At 39.1% G+C, this 14764-nt stretch overlaps 1 protein-coding gene across 8 annotated transcripts in view; it reads left to right on the forward strand.

The window, feature by feature from the left end:
* The window catches only part of CNOT10 (CCR4-NOT transcription complex subunit 10), a 78156-nt gene that overhangs the window by 21795 nt on the left and 41597 nt on the right, over positions 1-14764 (forward strand). For 7 of the 8 annotated variants that reach the window (XR_013448429.1, XM_078073907.1, XM_078073898.1 and 4 more), the window contains exons 2-7: positions 144-238; positions 1769-1930; positions 6604-6754; positions 8845-8987; positions 13606-13692; positions 14357-14440. Coding sequence is in view for 7 of the 8 variants with exons in the window: in XM_078073907.1 (XP_077930033.1) it covers positions 144-238; positions 1769-1930; positions 6604-6754; positions 8845-8987; positions 13606-13692; positions 14357-14440 (722 nt within the window). In the remaining variant the exon portion in view is untranslated. The remainder of the gene's footprint in view (positions 1-143; positions 239-1768; positions 1931-6603; positions 6755-8844; positions 8988-13605; positions 13693-14356; positions 14441-14764) is intronic. The other variant, XM_078073891.1, reaches the window with a different exon arrangement.

Below are 14764 nucleotides of genomic sequence, written 5' to 3' on the forward strand. Positions count from 1 at the left end.
ACTCACTTATAACCCTAATATGCCATTGTTGTTGAGAAAGCCCTAACTGTGGCACCTTCATTAGGAAGAAGACAGAAGAAAACTAGGGTATGTTTACTGTATGACTTTATTTCTAAACAACTGTAAAACTTTTGTGCTTGCAGATCAGGGAGCAGAGAAACATGAAGGGACAAGTCAGTCCTCTGGGATTACTGATCAAGAGAAGGAGTTGTCCACCAGCGCTTTCCAAGCTTTCACAGTAAGCAATGGTTTTTTCTTTTGGCTCCCATTTTTAGAATCTGTCGAATGTGAATCTTTCCACAATGAATTTTTAAATTTATAATTTTTGTTCTGTAATAATTCAAGAATTAAGTTTAGAGAGTAGGTTTAGTTTTAATATTTAAAAAATTAGAGTTTAAATATGGTAAAAGGAATGGGAGTAATTTGAGCCATTACCAAGTTTTTGTGTTTTCATAAACATGTTTTAACTCTTACAGTGTTGTTTTTAAGTCTTTAAAACTTAGGGTCGCCTGGGTGGCTCAGTCGTTAAGCATCTGCCTTCGGCTCAGGTCATGATCCCAGGGTCCTGGGATCAAGCCCCACATCGGGCTCTCTGCTCGGTGGGAAGCCTGCTTCTCCCTCTCCCACTCCCCCTGCTTGTGTTCCCTCTCTCGCTGTCTCTCTCTCTTAAATAAATAAATAAAATCTTAAAAAAAAAGTCTTTAAAACTTAGATTTGTAAATATGTGGGTCACTCTTTTCAATTCACTGCTTTATTCAATTCTTTTTCTTGAATATGCTTTAAAATGGAACTCCAAAGGTTTCTTGTCAAAACTTTAACTTCTTTGACATTAAACAATATGAAAAAAAACCTTATTTGATTATCAAGTTACATGTATGCAGAAGAATTTGATACTGGGCGCCTGGGTGGCTCAGTCATTAAGCATCTGCCTTTGGCTCGGATCATGATCCCAGGGTCCTGGGATCGAGCCCCACATTGGGCTCCCTGCTCAGCGGGAAGCCTGCTTCTCCCTCTCCCGCTCCCCCTGCTTGTGTTCCCTCTCTCATGTGTCTCTGTCAAATAAATAAATAAATAAATAATCTTTAAAAAAAAAAGAATTTGATACTTGGGTATTCCAAGTGTATTTACTGGAAATTAAAAATTAGAATAATTAATCATATTACCTTTCTTGGCCAGTCTCAGCTACTATGTCCTACTAGCAATATACAACTATATACATATATATTTGTGTGTATATAGCATGTTGTTTTATACATATATAGAGATATATGGTATACCTATGTGTCTATGTATGTGTCTTATACAAGTATTGGTGTTAGAGTTTGAGTCTTAGGAAATATCTACAATTTTTTTTCCAGCTTTATTGAGATAATAATTGACATATCCCAGTTTCTTAATTGATACGAATATTGCTTCATCTAGTCACTTTAATTAGTAGGGGATTTGTAGGTCCTTTTATTTTTCTTTCCTTTTTTTTTTTGTTGTTGTAGGTCTTTTTAAAGAGTTTTTTTTTTTTAAGTCTTTATTTGTCAGAGAGAGAGAGAGCACAAGCAGGGGGAGTGGCAGGCAGAGGGAGAGGCAGGGGAGCCTGATGTGGGGCTCGATCCTAGCACCCTGGGATCATGACCTGAGCTGAAAGCAGACACTTAACTGACTGAGCCACCCAGGCGCCCCTTTAAAGAGTTTTTCAATGAAGAGTGAAATATATTTGGAAATGAATGTATAGTTTTAAAGCTGATAAATAATTTTGTCTGTTTTTTTGTCTTAGGCTGGAAATTATGATGCCTGTCTGCAGCACCTTGCTTGCCTACAAGAAGTAAACAAAGATGATTATAAAATAATTTTGAATACAGCAGTGGCTGAGTTTTTTAAAAATAACCAAACGACAACAGATAGTTTGAGACAAACACTTAACCAGCTGAAGAATCAGGTGATACGCAAATGAATTTAGCTGTAAAAATACTGTGGTATTCTCTCAATTGTGCAATAGAAATACTTAAGGAAAATTCATAGGACATGTCTGATATTGATAGCACAATTTCTAATGTATCTAAAACACTTGCATTAATTTTATAAAATTATTATTCCAGGAAATGGAAGGTATGTTGTATAATTTTATTTTCTATTGTATTTTTAAATTGAACAGAATAGATTAATATACCAAATTTGAATGAGCTTTGGAGTGTTGAGAAAAAATTAAAGTGGAAATATATGAAAAAGCTTAACCGCTGAGATTATCTTTTTTTTATAACTGCAAAGATCTGATTATTTATAATGTCAAATTGTTTTAGCACTTTGGATCAGGACATGATTAATTGATTAAATAGAAGATATTCTGATTCATATATGGTTTGGGGCTTGTCTTGGTCATTGGTCATAACAGCAACATTTCTCACATCACAGAGTTAGAGCTTTGATAGTCAAAAGGGCTGATGATGAGGATGATAATAGTATCAGATAGCAGACATTTATTGCTTATTATGGAACAAGGCCCTGCTAAGAACCTTGTATGCAGCATGTTACTTATTCTTCCCAGTAGTCCTATGAAACAGCTACTACAATTTTTCTCATTTTACAGATGGGAAAGCTGAGGTACAGATAGCTTGTATAAATTGTCCAAAGACACAAAGCTCGTAAATGAAAAGAGCTCCATCAGCCCAGTCCTGTTTGACTCTAGGGTCTGTGCTTCTGATTACTGCTTCATACTGTAGAAGGTCTTAAGACCTTTTTGAGCTCCTGTCCTTGTTCGTGAATACCACTATATAATGGAGTATCACCCTAATATGTGATATAGTTAGAAATAAGTGACCCCTTCAGGGTCTTCATAATTTTTTATAGGAGTAAAGCTACTTTATAGTATCACCCTAAACGTGGTATTGTTAGAAATAAGTAACCTGTTCACGCTCTTCCTAATTCTTTACAGGAGTGATTTTTCAACCCTATTATAGTTCCTCAATAAAAATGAGAATAATAGGGGTGCCTGCCTGGCTCAGTTGGTAGAGCATGCAATTTTTTTTTATTATTAACATATAATGTATTTGTTTCAGGGGTACAGGTGTGTGATTCATCAGTCTTAAATAACACACAGCGCTCACCATAGCACGTACCCTCCCCAGTGTCCATCACCCAGCCCCCCCATCCCCCCACCCCCCTCCGCTCCAGCAACCCTCAGTTTGTTTCCTGAGATTAAGAGTCTCTTATGGTTTGTGTCTCTCTCTGGTTTCATCTTGTTTCATTTTTTCCTGTCTTCCCCTATGATCCTCTGCCTTGTTTCTCAAATTCACATATCAGTGAGATCATATGATAATTGTCATTCTGTGATTGACTTATTTCACTTAGCATAATACCCTCTAGTTCCATCCATAGAGCATGCAGTTCTTGATCTCGGGGTCATGAGTTCAAGCCCCACCTTGGGTGTAGAGATTACTTTAAAAAAAAAAAAAAGAAAAGAAAATGAGAATAATAGCCAACGTTTATTAAACGCTTATGTGATTCCAAATTCCATATTAAATGCTTTTTATGTTTTATCGCATATAATCCTCACATTCAACCCTTAAGATAGGTACTTGTTACCTCAGTTATAAAACTGGGATTTAGGGAGCCTAATAATTTTAATTTATATAGCCAGGAAAGGGAGGAGCAAGATTTGAACCAGACCGTCTGAGTTTTTTTTTTTTTTAAAGTAAACTCTACATGTGGGGTTTGAACTCACGACCCCAAGATCAAGAGTTACATGCTCTACAGACTGAGCCTTCCAGGCACCCCCAGACTATCTGACTTTTGAGCCTGTTTTCATAGCTACCCCAGTCTTCACAAATTTATATATCACATTTCTTTATTTCTCTAGTCTTAGTAACTGTGACTTTATCTGGAGCTCCAGAATCGAAGGAAAGATGATGTTTGTGGATATCTAGTACACATGTCCTATGGCCCCATAGACTCTTTCTTCCAGGGAACATTTATTTGGTCTTTGAGCACGAGTTCATCCTTAAAACCCTTTTTTAGAGTAAGAGACTCCTGCAAACTTCCTATTAAGCCAAGAAAACTGCTTTTTGAAATCCTTTCACCAGTCCTAATTCTTTTTTTTTTTTTGCTTTTATTCTTGATAAGGCTGGTTCAATAATCCCCCTCACGCCATCCAACTCTCTTGCGTTTCCTAGAAGTGTTGTACCTGTGTCTCCTAGGTTTATCTAAATCACACTTCCATTCAGAGTCTTCTGTGCTTGGCATAGTTACATACCTTTACAACCTATTCCACCTTTATTAATATTTTATCTCATTTAATGAGTAGTTTTTGTTCTGGCTGGGGCAAATACTAGATGTTTTTGGTAAGTCCTAGAAGATGTTGCTGTTATTTATGTCATATGTTCAACCATTTTTGCTTTGTTTTGGTTTTGTTTCTTAAGAAGAAAGAATTTATTTATTTATATTCTTCGTTTGCTAGAGAGAGAGAGAGAGAGAGAGAGCAAGAGAGCACTCACACGCACACACAAGCAGGGGGAGCAGCAGGCAGAGGGAAAAGCAGGCTCCCTGCTGAGCAAGGAGCCCGATGTGGGACTCAATTCCAGGACCTTGGGATCACGACCCGAGCTGAAGGCAGATGCCTAACCGACTGAGTCGCCCAGGTGTCCCTACTTAAATAAAATCTTTAAAAAAAAAACACCAAGTCTTAAAAACAGACCCATAGCAGTCCCTGCCATTTGACAGCAAACTCCCAGCGCCCAGCAACTAGTAATCTGCTTTGTCTATGTATTTGCCTACTTTGGCTGTTTTGTATAGGTGAATGTTCAACCATTTTTGAATCCAAAATTCCTTAATTTGTCCAAAACCCCCTTTTCTGGCTAAGAATTAACCCTTTCTTAGCTCATTCTCTCTCCATTATATTACTACCAAGAAGTACTATTTTTCTTAGTCACTTGAAGACTATGACTTGGTAAGTGAAGATTATACAGAACCTGCAAACTCAACAGAGATGCAAGTGCTTGTGGTCAGAGAGGACCAGTTGTTAACATTTGAACCGCCCTGTCAAGCTCACCACGTGGATGACGAAGTCTCAGGTGTCTGATTACAACTCTGTCATGAACCTTCTGCTTCCTTGCCATCAGCCAAACCAAGGTTAAGTTCATCATGTATATCAAAGTCCCACTGCTTAATTTAGGGAAGTGTCAGTCTTAGAGTTAATTATTTAACATTGCTCAATAATTTGTTCCAATCTTTAGGGGCACCTGTGTGCCAAAGTTGGTTGGGAGTCCGACTTTTGGTTTTGGCTCAGGTTGTGGTTTCAGGGTCATGAGATTGAGCCCCGTGTAGGGCTCCAAGCTCAGTGCAGTGTCTTCTTAGGACTCTCTCTCCCTCTCCCTCTCTCCCTCTCTCCCTCTCTCCCTCCTCCTCATGCACTCTCTCTCTCTCAAATAAGTAAATCCTTAAAAAAATAATTTATTCCAATCTTAATAGTGGCAAAGAAAAATTAGTTTTAATACCAATAGATTTCCAGTTTTGTGTGTTAAATGAAATTACAGAATGTTTGTAAAACTTGAATAAAATTTGCAAGGCTGGGGCACCTGGGTGGCTCAGTCGTTAAGCGTCTGCCTTCGGCTCAGGTCATGATCCCAGGGTCCTGGGATCGAACCCCGCATCGGGCTCCTTGCTTGGCGGGAGGCCTGCTTCTCCTTCTCCCACTCCCCCTGCTTGTGTTCCCTCTCTCGCTGTGTCTCTCTCTGTCAAATAAAAAAAAAAAAATTTGCAAGCCTATTGCTACAGCTTAGGGAGGGGATATGCAGGTAGTCATTAGCTTTAAAATGCAAAGTGTTGTGGTTTTTTTATCTGGTATCAGATGTGAATGTTAGTGTTTTAGCAAAGCCATTAAAAGCCTATTTTTGTTGTTTATTACTTTAAATAATTTTTTTTTAGTTATATGAACAAAACCTGAAAATAAGAGGAATATCAGAAAATATACTCCCTAGCTATAAAACCTTGGGCAAGATAATTAAGTTTTTTGTGCTGGTCTCCTTATTTATAAAATGGAAATGATAATATCTATGTCCTCAGGTATCTTGAGGATTAAATGAGGTAGTCTCTATAAAAGGTTTAACATAGTGGGCCTGGCACATAATTAAGTAGTTAGCCATTGTTTATTAATGTTTAAATTTTACTTCAGTTTTTACAAAATGAAATCAAGGTTATTTATACATATGTTGTGTGTGTGTGTGTATGTGTATGTATAAAACATAGTGCATACAGGAAAGGTCTTTTGAGTTTTGCCCACTGCCAGAGAGGCTAGAAAGTAGGGGACCGTCTCGGAAGCCATATTGGCAGTTAAAACATTGACGATATCTTCACAGTGGCAAGGAAGAGACTTGCCTTGCTTTGTGCTAGGTACTACATAAAGTCCATGAAAATGTTTTACTTAATGGAATTTTATTATGAATAAAATAATTTTGAATATATGAGAATTAAAATCTAGAGGTCTTGTTGAAAATGGAAAAATTCAGAGTAAGAAATGTTGGCCTTTGTTTCTGTTTATTCATATAGATTCTTTCACTTTTGCTCTTTATTTTCTTACTGTTGTGAGAACAACAACGATCTTTGTTGATTGTTTCATAGGTCCACTCAGCTGTTGAAGAAATGGATGGATTAGATGATGTTGAGAACAGCATGTTGTATTACAATCAGGCAGTCATTCTTTATCATCTGCGGCAGTACACAGAAGCGATAGCAGTTGGTGAAAAACTTTACCAGTTCATAGAACCTTTTGGTATGTTCTGTAAAAAATTTCCCTATCATCAGGGGACTTGGGTGACTCAGTCAATTAAGTGTCTGACCCTTGATCTCAGGGTTGGGAGATCGAGCCCCCTGTCGGGCTATGCACTGGGCACAGAGCCTGTTTGGGATTCTCTCTGTCCCTCTCCTTCTGCCCCTCCCCACTCTAAAAAAAAAAAAAATTCTCATATTTGCAGTGGCCTCTGGTACTTTTACGTAGTTAACCTAAATCAGGGAGTTGTCTGTTAGTATTTAAAGAAAGAAAAAAAGCTGTGTAGGTTTTCTTAATAGCTAGAAAAGATAAAAATGGCATTTTTAGATGAACCCAGGTTTTCTTTTAGCATTTCTTCCCCACTCCTCAATTTTTTTTTTTTTTAAACATCTCATCTACTCATTTGAGAGAGAGAATGAGCAAGAGAGAGAACATGAGCAGGGGGAGCAGCAGAGGCGGGGGGAGCAGCAGAGGCGGGGGGAGCAGCAGAGGCAGAGGGAGCAGCAGGCTCTCCACTGAGCAGGGAGCCCGATGTGGGGCTCGATCCCAGGACCCCCGGGATCATGACCTGAGCTGAAGGCAAACACTTAACTGACTGAGCCACCCAGGCACCAGGCACCCTGCCCACCCCTCAGTTTTTAAAAATGACTGTTAGAAATGATGTTTCTGATTGGAAAGACTTAGTGATTTTTGTTTTTCTCTGCTCTTTGAATACCACCTAGTGTACCCAATCCATTCTTACTTGAGCAGTGTATTAAGGAGTGTTTGGGGATGTTAAGGGACAGTGAAATATTTTGTCCATTGCCTCACTGACGTTTTTGTGGATAATCAAAGAATAGATAGTACAGACTATGCTAGCTTTTTTTTTATCTTTTATTTTATTTTTATTTTTTTTTAAAGATTTTATTTATTTATTTGAGAGTGAGAGAGAGAGACAGCGAGAGAGGGAACACAAGCAGGGGGGAGAGGGAGAAGCAGGCTTCCCGTGGAGCAGGGAGCCCGATGCGGGGCTCGATCCCAGGACCCTGAGATCATGACCTGAGCCGAAGGCAGACGCTTAACGACTGAGCCACCCAGGCACCGGGGAACCTTATTTTTAGATAAGGCAATCAAGGAAGGCCTGGGATAAGACAGTATTTGAAGAGACCTGAGTGAAGGTAAGAGGTGAGCCACATGGCTCTTGAGGAGGAAAGCATTCCAGCCAGAGGTGATTGTATATGCAGAGAACCAGCAATGAGCTTGAGTTTAGTGAGAGGAACAGCAGAAGTCCGTTGTGACTGGAACTAGGTAGGGAAAACAGAAGCAAACGAAGTCGAAAGTAGTGAGGGGCAGAATAGGTAAAGTCCTGTGGCCTAGGTGAGGCCTTAACTGTTTTAAGAGTGGTGGGTGACCTTTGCGCATCAACCACCTTGATTTTAGTTTTAAATGGAATCCACTCTGGCTGCTGTGTAAAAGCAAGAATGGAATCAGGAAGACTTGTTAGGAGGCTCTCTTAAGGGCTTTTGAAATTTCTGTTCTTGATTTTAGCATTTTTTAGACCTTATTTTTCCTTTTTTCTTCTGAAAGGAAAAGAAAATAGTGTTGTGATATACCAGGTTACCCTTCCTTTCTTTTTGGGCTCTTCTTCCTTTGAAGTCCTTCTTAGAGTTGGAAGGAACCTCAAAAGATCACCTGGCTCACCCCCCTGCCTTTAGGCAGGTGAAGTATTCTCCCCATTTTACAGGTCGGCCAGCTGAGGTCTAAAAATTAGCTCAGTGGTGTGTAGAGGCCACATATCTAGTAAGTAGCCAAGCGAATACTAGAATTGAGGTTTTCTTCTTCCTAAAGTAATATTCCTCATTTCATGTGTTGGTGTTTGGTAGATATTTTGTCAAAGGAGGATCTGTCACTAGGAACCCTACAATGAGAAGCCTTGAGATGCAGAATAGAATAGCATTGTTGGTATTGCAAGTTTTCCATTTGTGGCTCTAGGTGATGAACAGTCATTTAAATAAAGACTTAGTCTTTGCTCTTAACTTTTCGGGGAGGAGTGGTCTGAAATGTTCGCTTCACTTTGGATTATAACTTTTCTTTTCCTGTTTTTTTTTCCCCAGAAGAAAAATTTGCCCAAGCAGTGTGTTTTTTGCTTGTAGACCTATATATATTAACCTATCAAGCTGAGAAAGCTTTGCATCTTCTTGCTGTCCTAGAAAAAATGATTTCACAAGGCAACAATAACAAAAATGGGAAGAATGAGGTAAGTGTTCTGAAGTGATCAGATTAAAATTTGTGGTTAATATTTGGAGTTATTAAATATTTTAATAGCTTTATTGAAATATAATTCACTGTACAGAATGGTTGCTATTGTTAATCATACCGTAGTATTACATACTCGAAAATGGCTAAGAGAGGGCGCCTGGGTGGCTCAGACGGTTAAGCGTCTGCCTTCGGCTCAGGTCATGATCCCAGGGTCCTGGGATCGAGTCCCACATCAGGCTCCCTGCTAGGCGGGGAGCCTGCTTCTCCCTCTGCCTCTGCCTCTCTGACTCTCATGAATAAATAAATAAAACATTTAAAAAAAAAAAAAAAGAAAATGGCTAAGAGAGTAGATCTTTAAAGTCCTCAGCACAAGAATAAAAACCTTTTGTAATTGTGTATAGTATAGTGATAGATGTTTTAACTAGACTTATTTCATAGTATTTACAAATATTATTATGTTGTATACCTAATAGTGTTTATGTCAGTTATACCTCAATTTAAGAATTCTTGTAATAAAAATCAGAAGAATTATGCCTACCCTCAGGCGGCCCACAGTCTAGGTAGGGAGAGACAGATGAGTTAAAATTTTGATTAATGGGGCAACTGACTGTTGCTCTACCAGCTCGGTAGAGCATGTGACTCTTGATGTCAGGGTCGTGAGTTCGAGCCCCACGTTGGGCATGGAGCCTACTTATTTAAAAAACTAATTTGATCAGTGACCTAAAAAAGCAAATATAATTCACATCTACAAAATTTAACATTTTAAGGTGTACAATTCAGTGGCTTTTAGTATACTCACTGAGTTGTAGAACTGTCATCACTATCTAAATTCCAGAACATTTCATCACCCCAAAAAGAAACTCTGTAGCTGTTAGCACTTTCCCCCTTACCCCTGGTAACCACTAATCTACTTTCTATCTTTATGAATTTGACTATGCTGGACATTTCATATAAATGGAATCATACAATATGTGGCCTTTTGTGATTGGTTTCACTTGGCATAATACCTTCAAAGTTTCCCAAGTTGTAACATGTACTTCATTCCCTTTTCATGTATTTCATTCCTTTTTATGGCCATATAATCCTCCACTATGTGCTTTTGCCACATTTTTTTAATCCATCAGTTGATGGTCATTTGGGTTGTTGTCCACATTTGACTTATAATTGATGCTGCTATAAACATTTGTATACATATTTTTGTGGTGGCATATATGTTTTCATTTTTCTTAGGTATATGTTTAAGAGTGGAATTGCTGGATCATACGGCAGTTCTATGTTTAATCTTAGGAGGAACTACCAGCCTGTTTTCCAGAGTAGCTACACCATTTTACATTCCTACCAGCCTTTCATGAAGGTCCCAGGTTCTCCACATTCTTGCCAACCTTGTTATCTGTTTTTTTTTTTTAAGATTTTATTTATTTATTTGACAGAGACACAGCGAGAGAGGGAACACAAGCAGGGGAAGAGGGAGAGGGAGAAGCAGGCCTCCCGCCGAGCAGGGAGCCCAATGCGGGGCTCGGTCCCAGGACCCTGGGACCATGACCCGAGCCGAAGGCAGACGCCCAACGACTGAGCCACCCAGGCGCCCCTTTTTTTTTTACACTGTAACCATCCTAATGGATGTAAAGTGGTATCTCATAGTGGTCTTAATTTCTGTGCTTACTAAGGGTGTTTGCATCTTTTCATGTGTGAAATGTTAGTTTTATAGAATGTAAAGATTAGAATTAAGACAATAGAAATCCATAATCTGGATAAACAGGGCAGCTTTCTTTTTCTTTTTTTTTTTAAGATTTTATTTTTTTTTATTTATTTGACAGAGAGGGACAGCAAGAGAGGGAACACAAGCAGCGGGAGTGGGAGAGGGAGAAGCAGGCTTCCCGCTGAGCAGGGAGCCTGATGCGGGGCTTGATCCCAGGACCCCCGGGATCATGACCTGAGCCGAAGGCAGATGCTTAACGACTGAGCCACCCAGGCACCCAGGGCAGCTTTCACTAGAGAAAATTTCATCATTTAAGTTCTTCGGAAAGAGTGCATATTTATGACATATTCTGGGATAAAAGACTTGGTGTACATTAAGAATACTTTTTAGATCTCATGGGTTTTTTTTTTTTTTTTTAAAGACTTTATTTATTTATTTATTTGAGAGAGAGAAACAGCATGAGAGGGGGGAGGGTCAGAGGGAGAAGCAGGCTCCCCACTGAGCCGGGAGCCCAATGCGGGACTCGATCCCAGGACTCCGGGATCATGACCTGAGCCGAAGGCAGTCGCCCAACCAACTGAGCCACCGAGGCGTCCTCATGGGTTTTCTATTTTTAAGATTTTATTTGTATTTTTAGTTATTTATATTTTTGAAGATTTTATTTGAAAGAGAGCGCGCACACGTGCGCGAGTCGCGGGGTGAGGCAGAGGGAGAGGGAGAAGCAGGTTCCCTGCCCAGCAGGGAGCCCAATGTGGGGTTTGGTCCCAGAACCCCAAGATCATGACATGAGCCGAAGGCAGACGCTTAACTGACTGAGCCACCCAGATGCCCCAAGATTTTATTTTTAAGTAATTTCTACACCCAACGTGGGACTCAAACCCACAACCCCGAATTCAAGAGTCACAAGCTTAGCTGACTGAGCCAGTGGAGGTGGCCACCATGAGGTGCCCCTCTTGTTTGTCTTGCTTGTTCTCTAGTTGTCAAGGGATGGTCCTCTCTTCCTGTCCCTGTCCTTTTGTTAAAAAAGGAGTTATTTGTAGAAAACAGATTGTTAATACCTTTCTTTCTACCTATGTAAGTTCTCGAGGTTTAAAAGTAAGTATTTAGGGAGTCTGGGTGGCTCAGTCATTAAGCATCTGCCTTCTGCTGGGGTCATGATCCCAGGGTCCTGGGATCGAGCTCAGCGTTGGGCTCCCTGCTCAGTGGGGAGTCTGCTTCTCCCTCTCCCACTCTTTTTGCTTGTGTTCCTTCTCTTACTATGTCTCTCTCTGTCAAATAAAATCTTTAAAAAAATAAAGAAAGAAAGAAAAGTAAACATCTAGCATTACTTTTTACAATTTAACAGGTGTAGATAGAAAATAATTCAGTTAGGGGCGCCTGGGTGGCTCAGTCATTAAGCGTCTGCCTTTGGCTCAGGTCATGATCCCAGGGTCCTGGGATCGAGCCCTGCATTGGGCTCCCTGCTTGGCGGGAAGCCTGCTTCTCCCTCTCCCACTCCGCCTGCTTATGTTCCCTCTCTCGCTGTGTCTCTCTCTGTCAAATAAATAAATAAAATCTTTAAAAAATAAATAAATAAATAAATAAAAAGAAAGAAAATAATTCAGTTAAATCATCTTAGCATTATTCCTAAACACTGTGTGGTAAAATACTTTGTTTTTATATGCAGTATGTAAGAGAGTTGATAAAATAAAATTCTGTTCAAAAGATGCTTGTGTCCTCTGCTAGATACTAAAGTGACAAAAATAAAAACCTTATGGTTCACACTTCGTGAGAGAGGAGAAAGATGGGGCAGCATCTGTCCAGGGACTGGGAGGAAGGCGAGTAGGGACGATTTTGGAGAAGTTTAGGGGCGCCTGGGTGGCTCAGTTGGTTGAGAGTCCGACTCTTGATTTCGGCTCAGGTCGTGATCTCAGGGTCATGAGATCAAGCCCCACGTAGGGCTCTGTGCTCAACGCGGAGTCAGCTTGAGATTCTCACTGCCTCTCCCTCTGCTCCCCCCCCCCCCCGAAATAAATACTGATTTTGGAGAAGTTTGGATGTTTGATTTGGGCCTTGAAAGATGTAATATAATTCGACTAGTCAAAAGCAGAAGGATGGAGCAGAGTAACTGGCATGGCAGAGAAAACACAGAAGGTGTGAGAGTGGTTACATTGGAGGAATTTCTGGTAACCTGAAATGCATAGTACACCTGAAAAATGATATAGGAGATCTGGAGATGAGATTGGCAACTCAAATATTGGTCACATTGTGAAGGATTTTGGATATTACTAGGAATCTAGCATATGATGTTGGCAGTGTTTATACCAGAGAAAGTTTTTAAGAGGGAAATGACATGGGGGCACCTGGGTGGCTCAGTCTGTTAAGTGTCTGCCTTGGGCTCAGGTCATGATCTCGGGGTCCTGGGACTGAGCCTGACGTCAGGCTCCCTGCTCAGTGGAGAGTCTGCTTCTCCCTCTCCCTCTGTCCCATACCTCCCTCCTGTTCTCTCTCTCTCTCTCAAATAAATAAATAAAAATCTTTTTAAAAAAATGTAGACATCAAAAGTTTAAAAAAGGGACGCCTTGGTGCCTCAGTCAGTTAAGCATCTGCCTTCGGCTCAGGTCATGATCCCAGTGTCCTGGGATTGAGCCCCACATTGGGCTCCTTGCTCAGTGGGGAGTCTGCTTCTCCCTCTCTCACTCCTCTGCTTGTGTTCCCTCTCTCGCTGTGTCTGTCAAATAAATAAAATCTTTAAAAAAAAAAAAATTTCCTATTACTCCCTCCAGACTATTATACCTGAATCTCTGGGAGTGAGACCTGGGATTCTGTAGTTTTAAAATATTCTGTAGGTGATTCAGATAAGCTCACTTGTAAATCACTGATTTAATTATGGTAAAAAATTTTTAATTTTGGTTAACTTTGTTTTACCACCCTACAGACTGGTAATAACACCAACAAAGACGGATCAAATCATAAAGCTGAAAGTGGAGCCCTAATAGAAGCTGCAAAATCAAAGATTCATCAGGTAGCATAAATTCTCAGAGAGGTTATGCATCACGTATATTTACTAATAGTTATGAATGATGAAGAATGTGATAGATCATTGAAAGCAGTAAATAATTCAAGGCATGTATATTTGTTTGGCTTTGAAATATTATAATTTAAAAGCATATTTATCCTTCTAATTATATTTGCTTAAAATGATAATGCAGTATCTTTTCTTTAATTACTTGATAAAAGATTGAGAGAAATGGCCTGGGAATGTATTGGATGATAAAATCAGTTTGTAGACTACTAAAATTCATTCTTAATTAGCCAGGTGCAGATAAAAATGATAGGAATTAGAGAATTGCTGAATCACTCTATTGTGCCCCTGAAACTAATACTGTATGTTAATTATACTGGGATTAAAATATAAATTAGTTTTTTTAAAAAATAAAAGAATTGTTAGGATTTTTGCTTGGAATTTAAGTATAAATTTTATTCTACCATGTTTTTTGTTTTTTAGAATGCATTCTAAGAATACAGTAAAAATAGATTAAGATAATTTAAAACTTAGTTTTGCAAGTAACTGGTATAACTATGTTGTAAACAGATTGGGTTGAAATTTCATTTAACTAGAAAGTAAAACTAGTTCAGCATGTGTAAATCCATCATAGTTCTCACATACTAGCATTTTCCTTTGATAGTATAAAGTAAGAGCTTATATCCAAATGAAGTCCCTGAAAGCATGCAAAAGGGAAATCAAGTCAGTCATGAACACAGCTGGAAATGTAAGTTTCTTCTTGATTTTCTTTTTTTTTTTTTTCCAGTTTGTAACTTTTATGTCCTAAAACTTTCTTGTTTGGATAGTAGGTATTTGTCAGTCTTAAATAATTTATTTTAGTCTATTATAGTATAATATACTGTTACATATAATCCTTGACATTGAGTTGTAAAGTGATGATCATACTGTGTCTATAATTTAATACTTTTCTCACTTAAAATTATAGCAAGCATTTTCCCTTGGTGCGTAGCCCTCAAAACCACCATTTTAAATAGCTATCTAGTATTCTGGAAATGGTTTATCACAAGTCACATAAACATTTACTGTTAGA

Source organism: Halichoerus grypus, chromosome 1, assembly GCF_964656455.1.
Source record: "Halichoerus grypus chromosome 1, mHalGry1.hap1.1, whole genome shotgun sequence".
NCBI classification, from domain to species: domain Eukaryota; kingdom Metazoa; phylum Chordata; class Mammalia; order Carnivora; family Phocidae; genus Halichoerus; species Halichoerus grypus.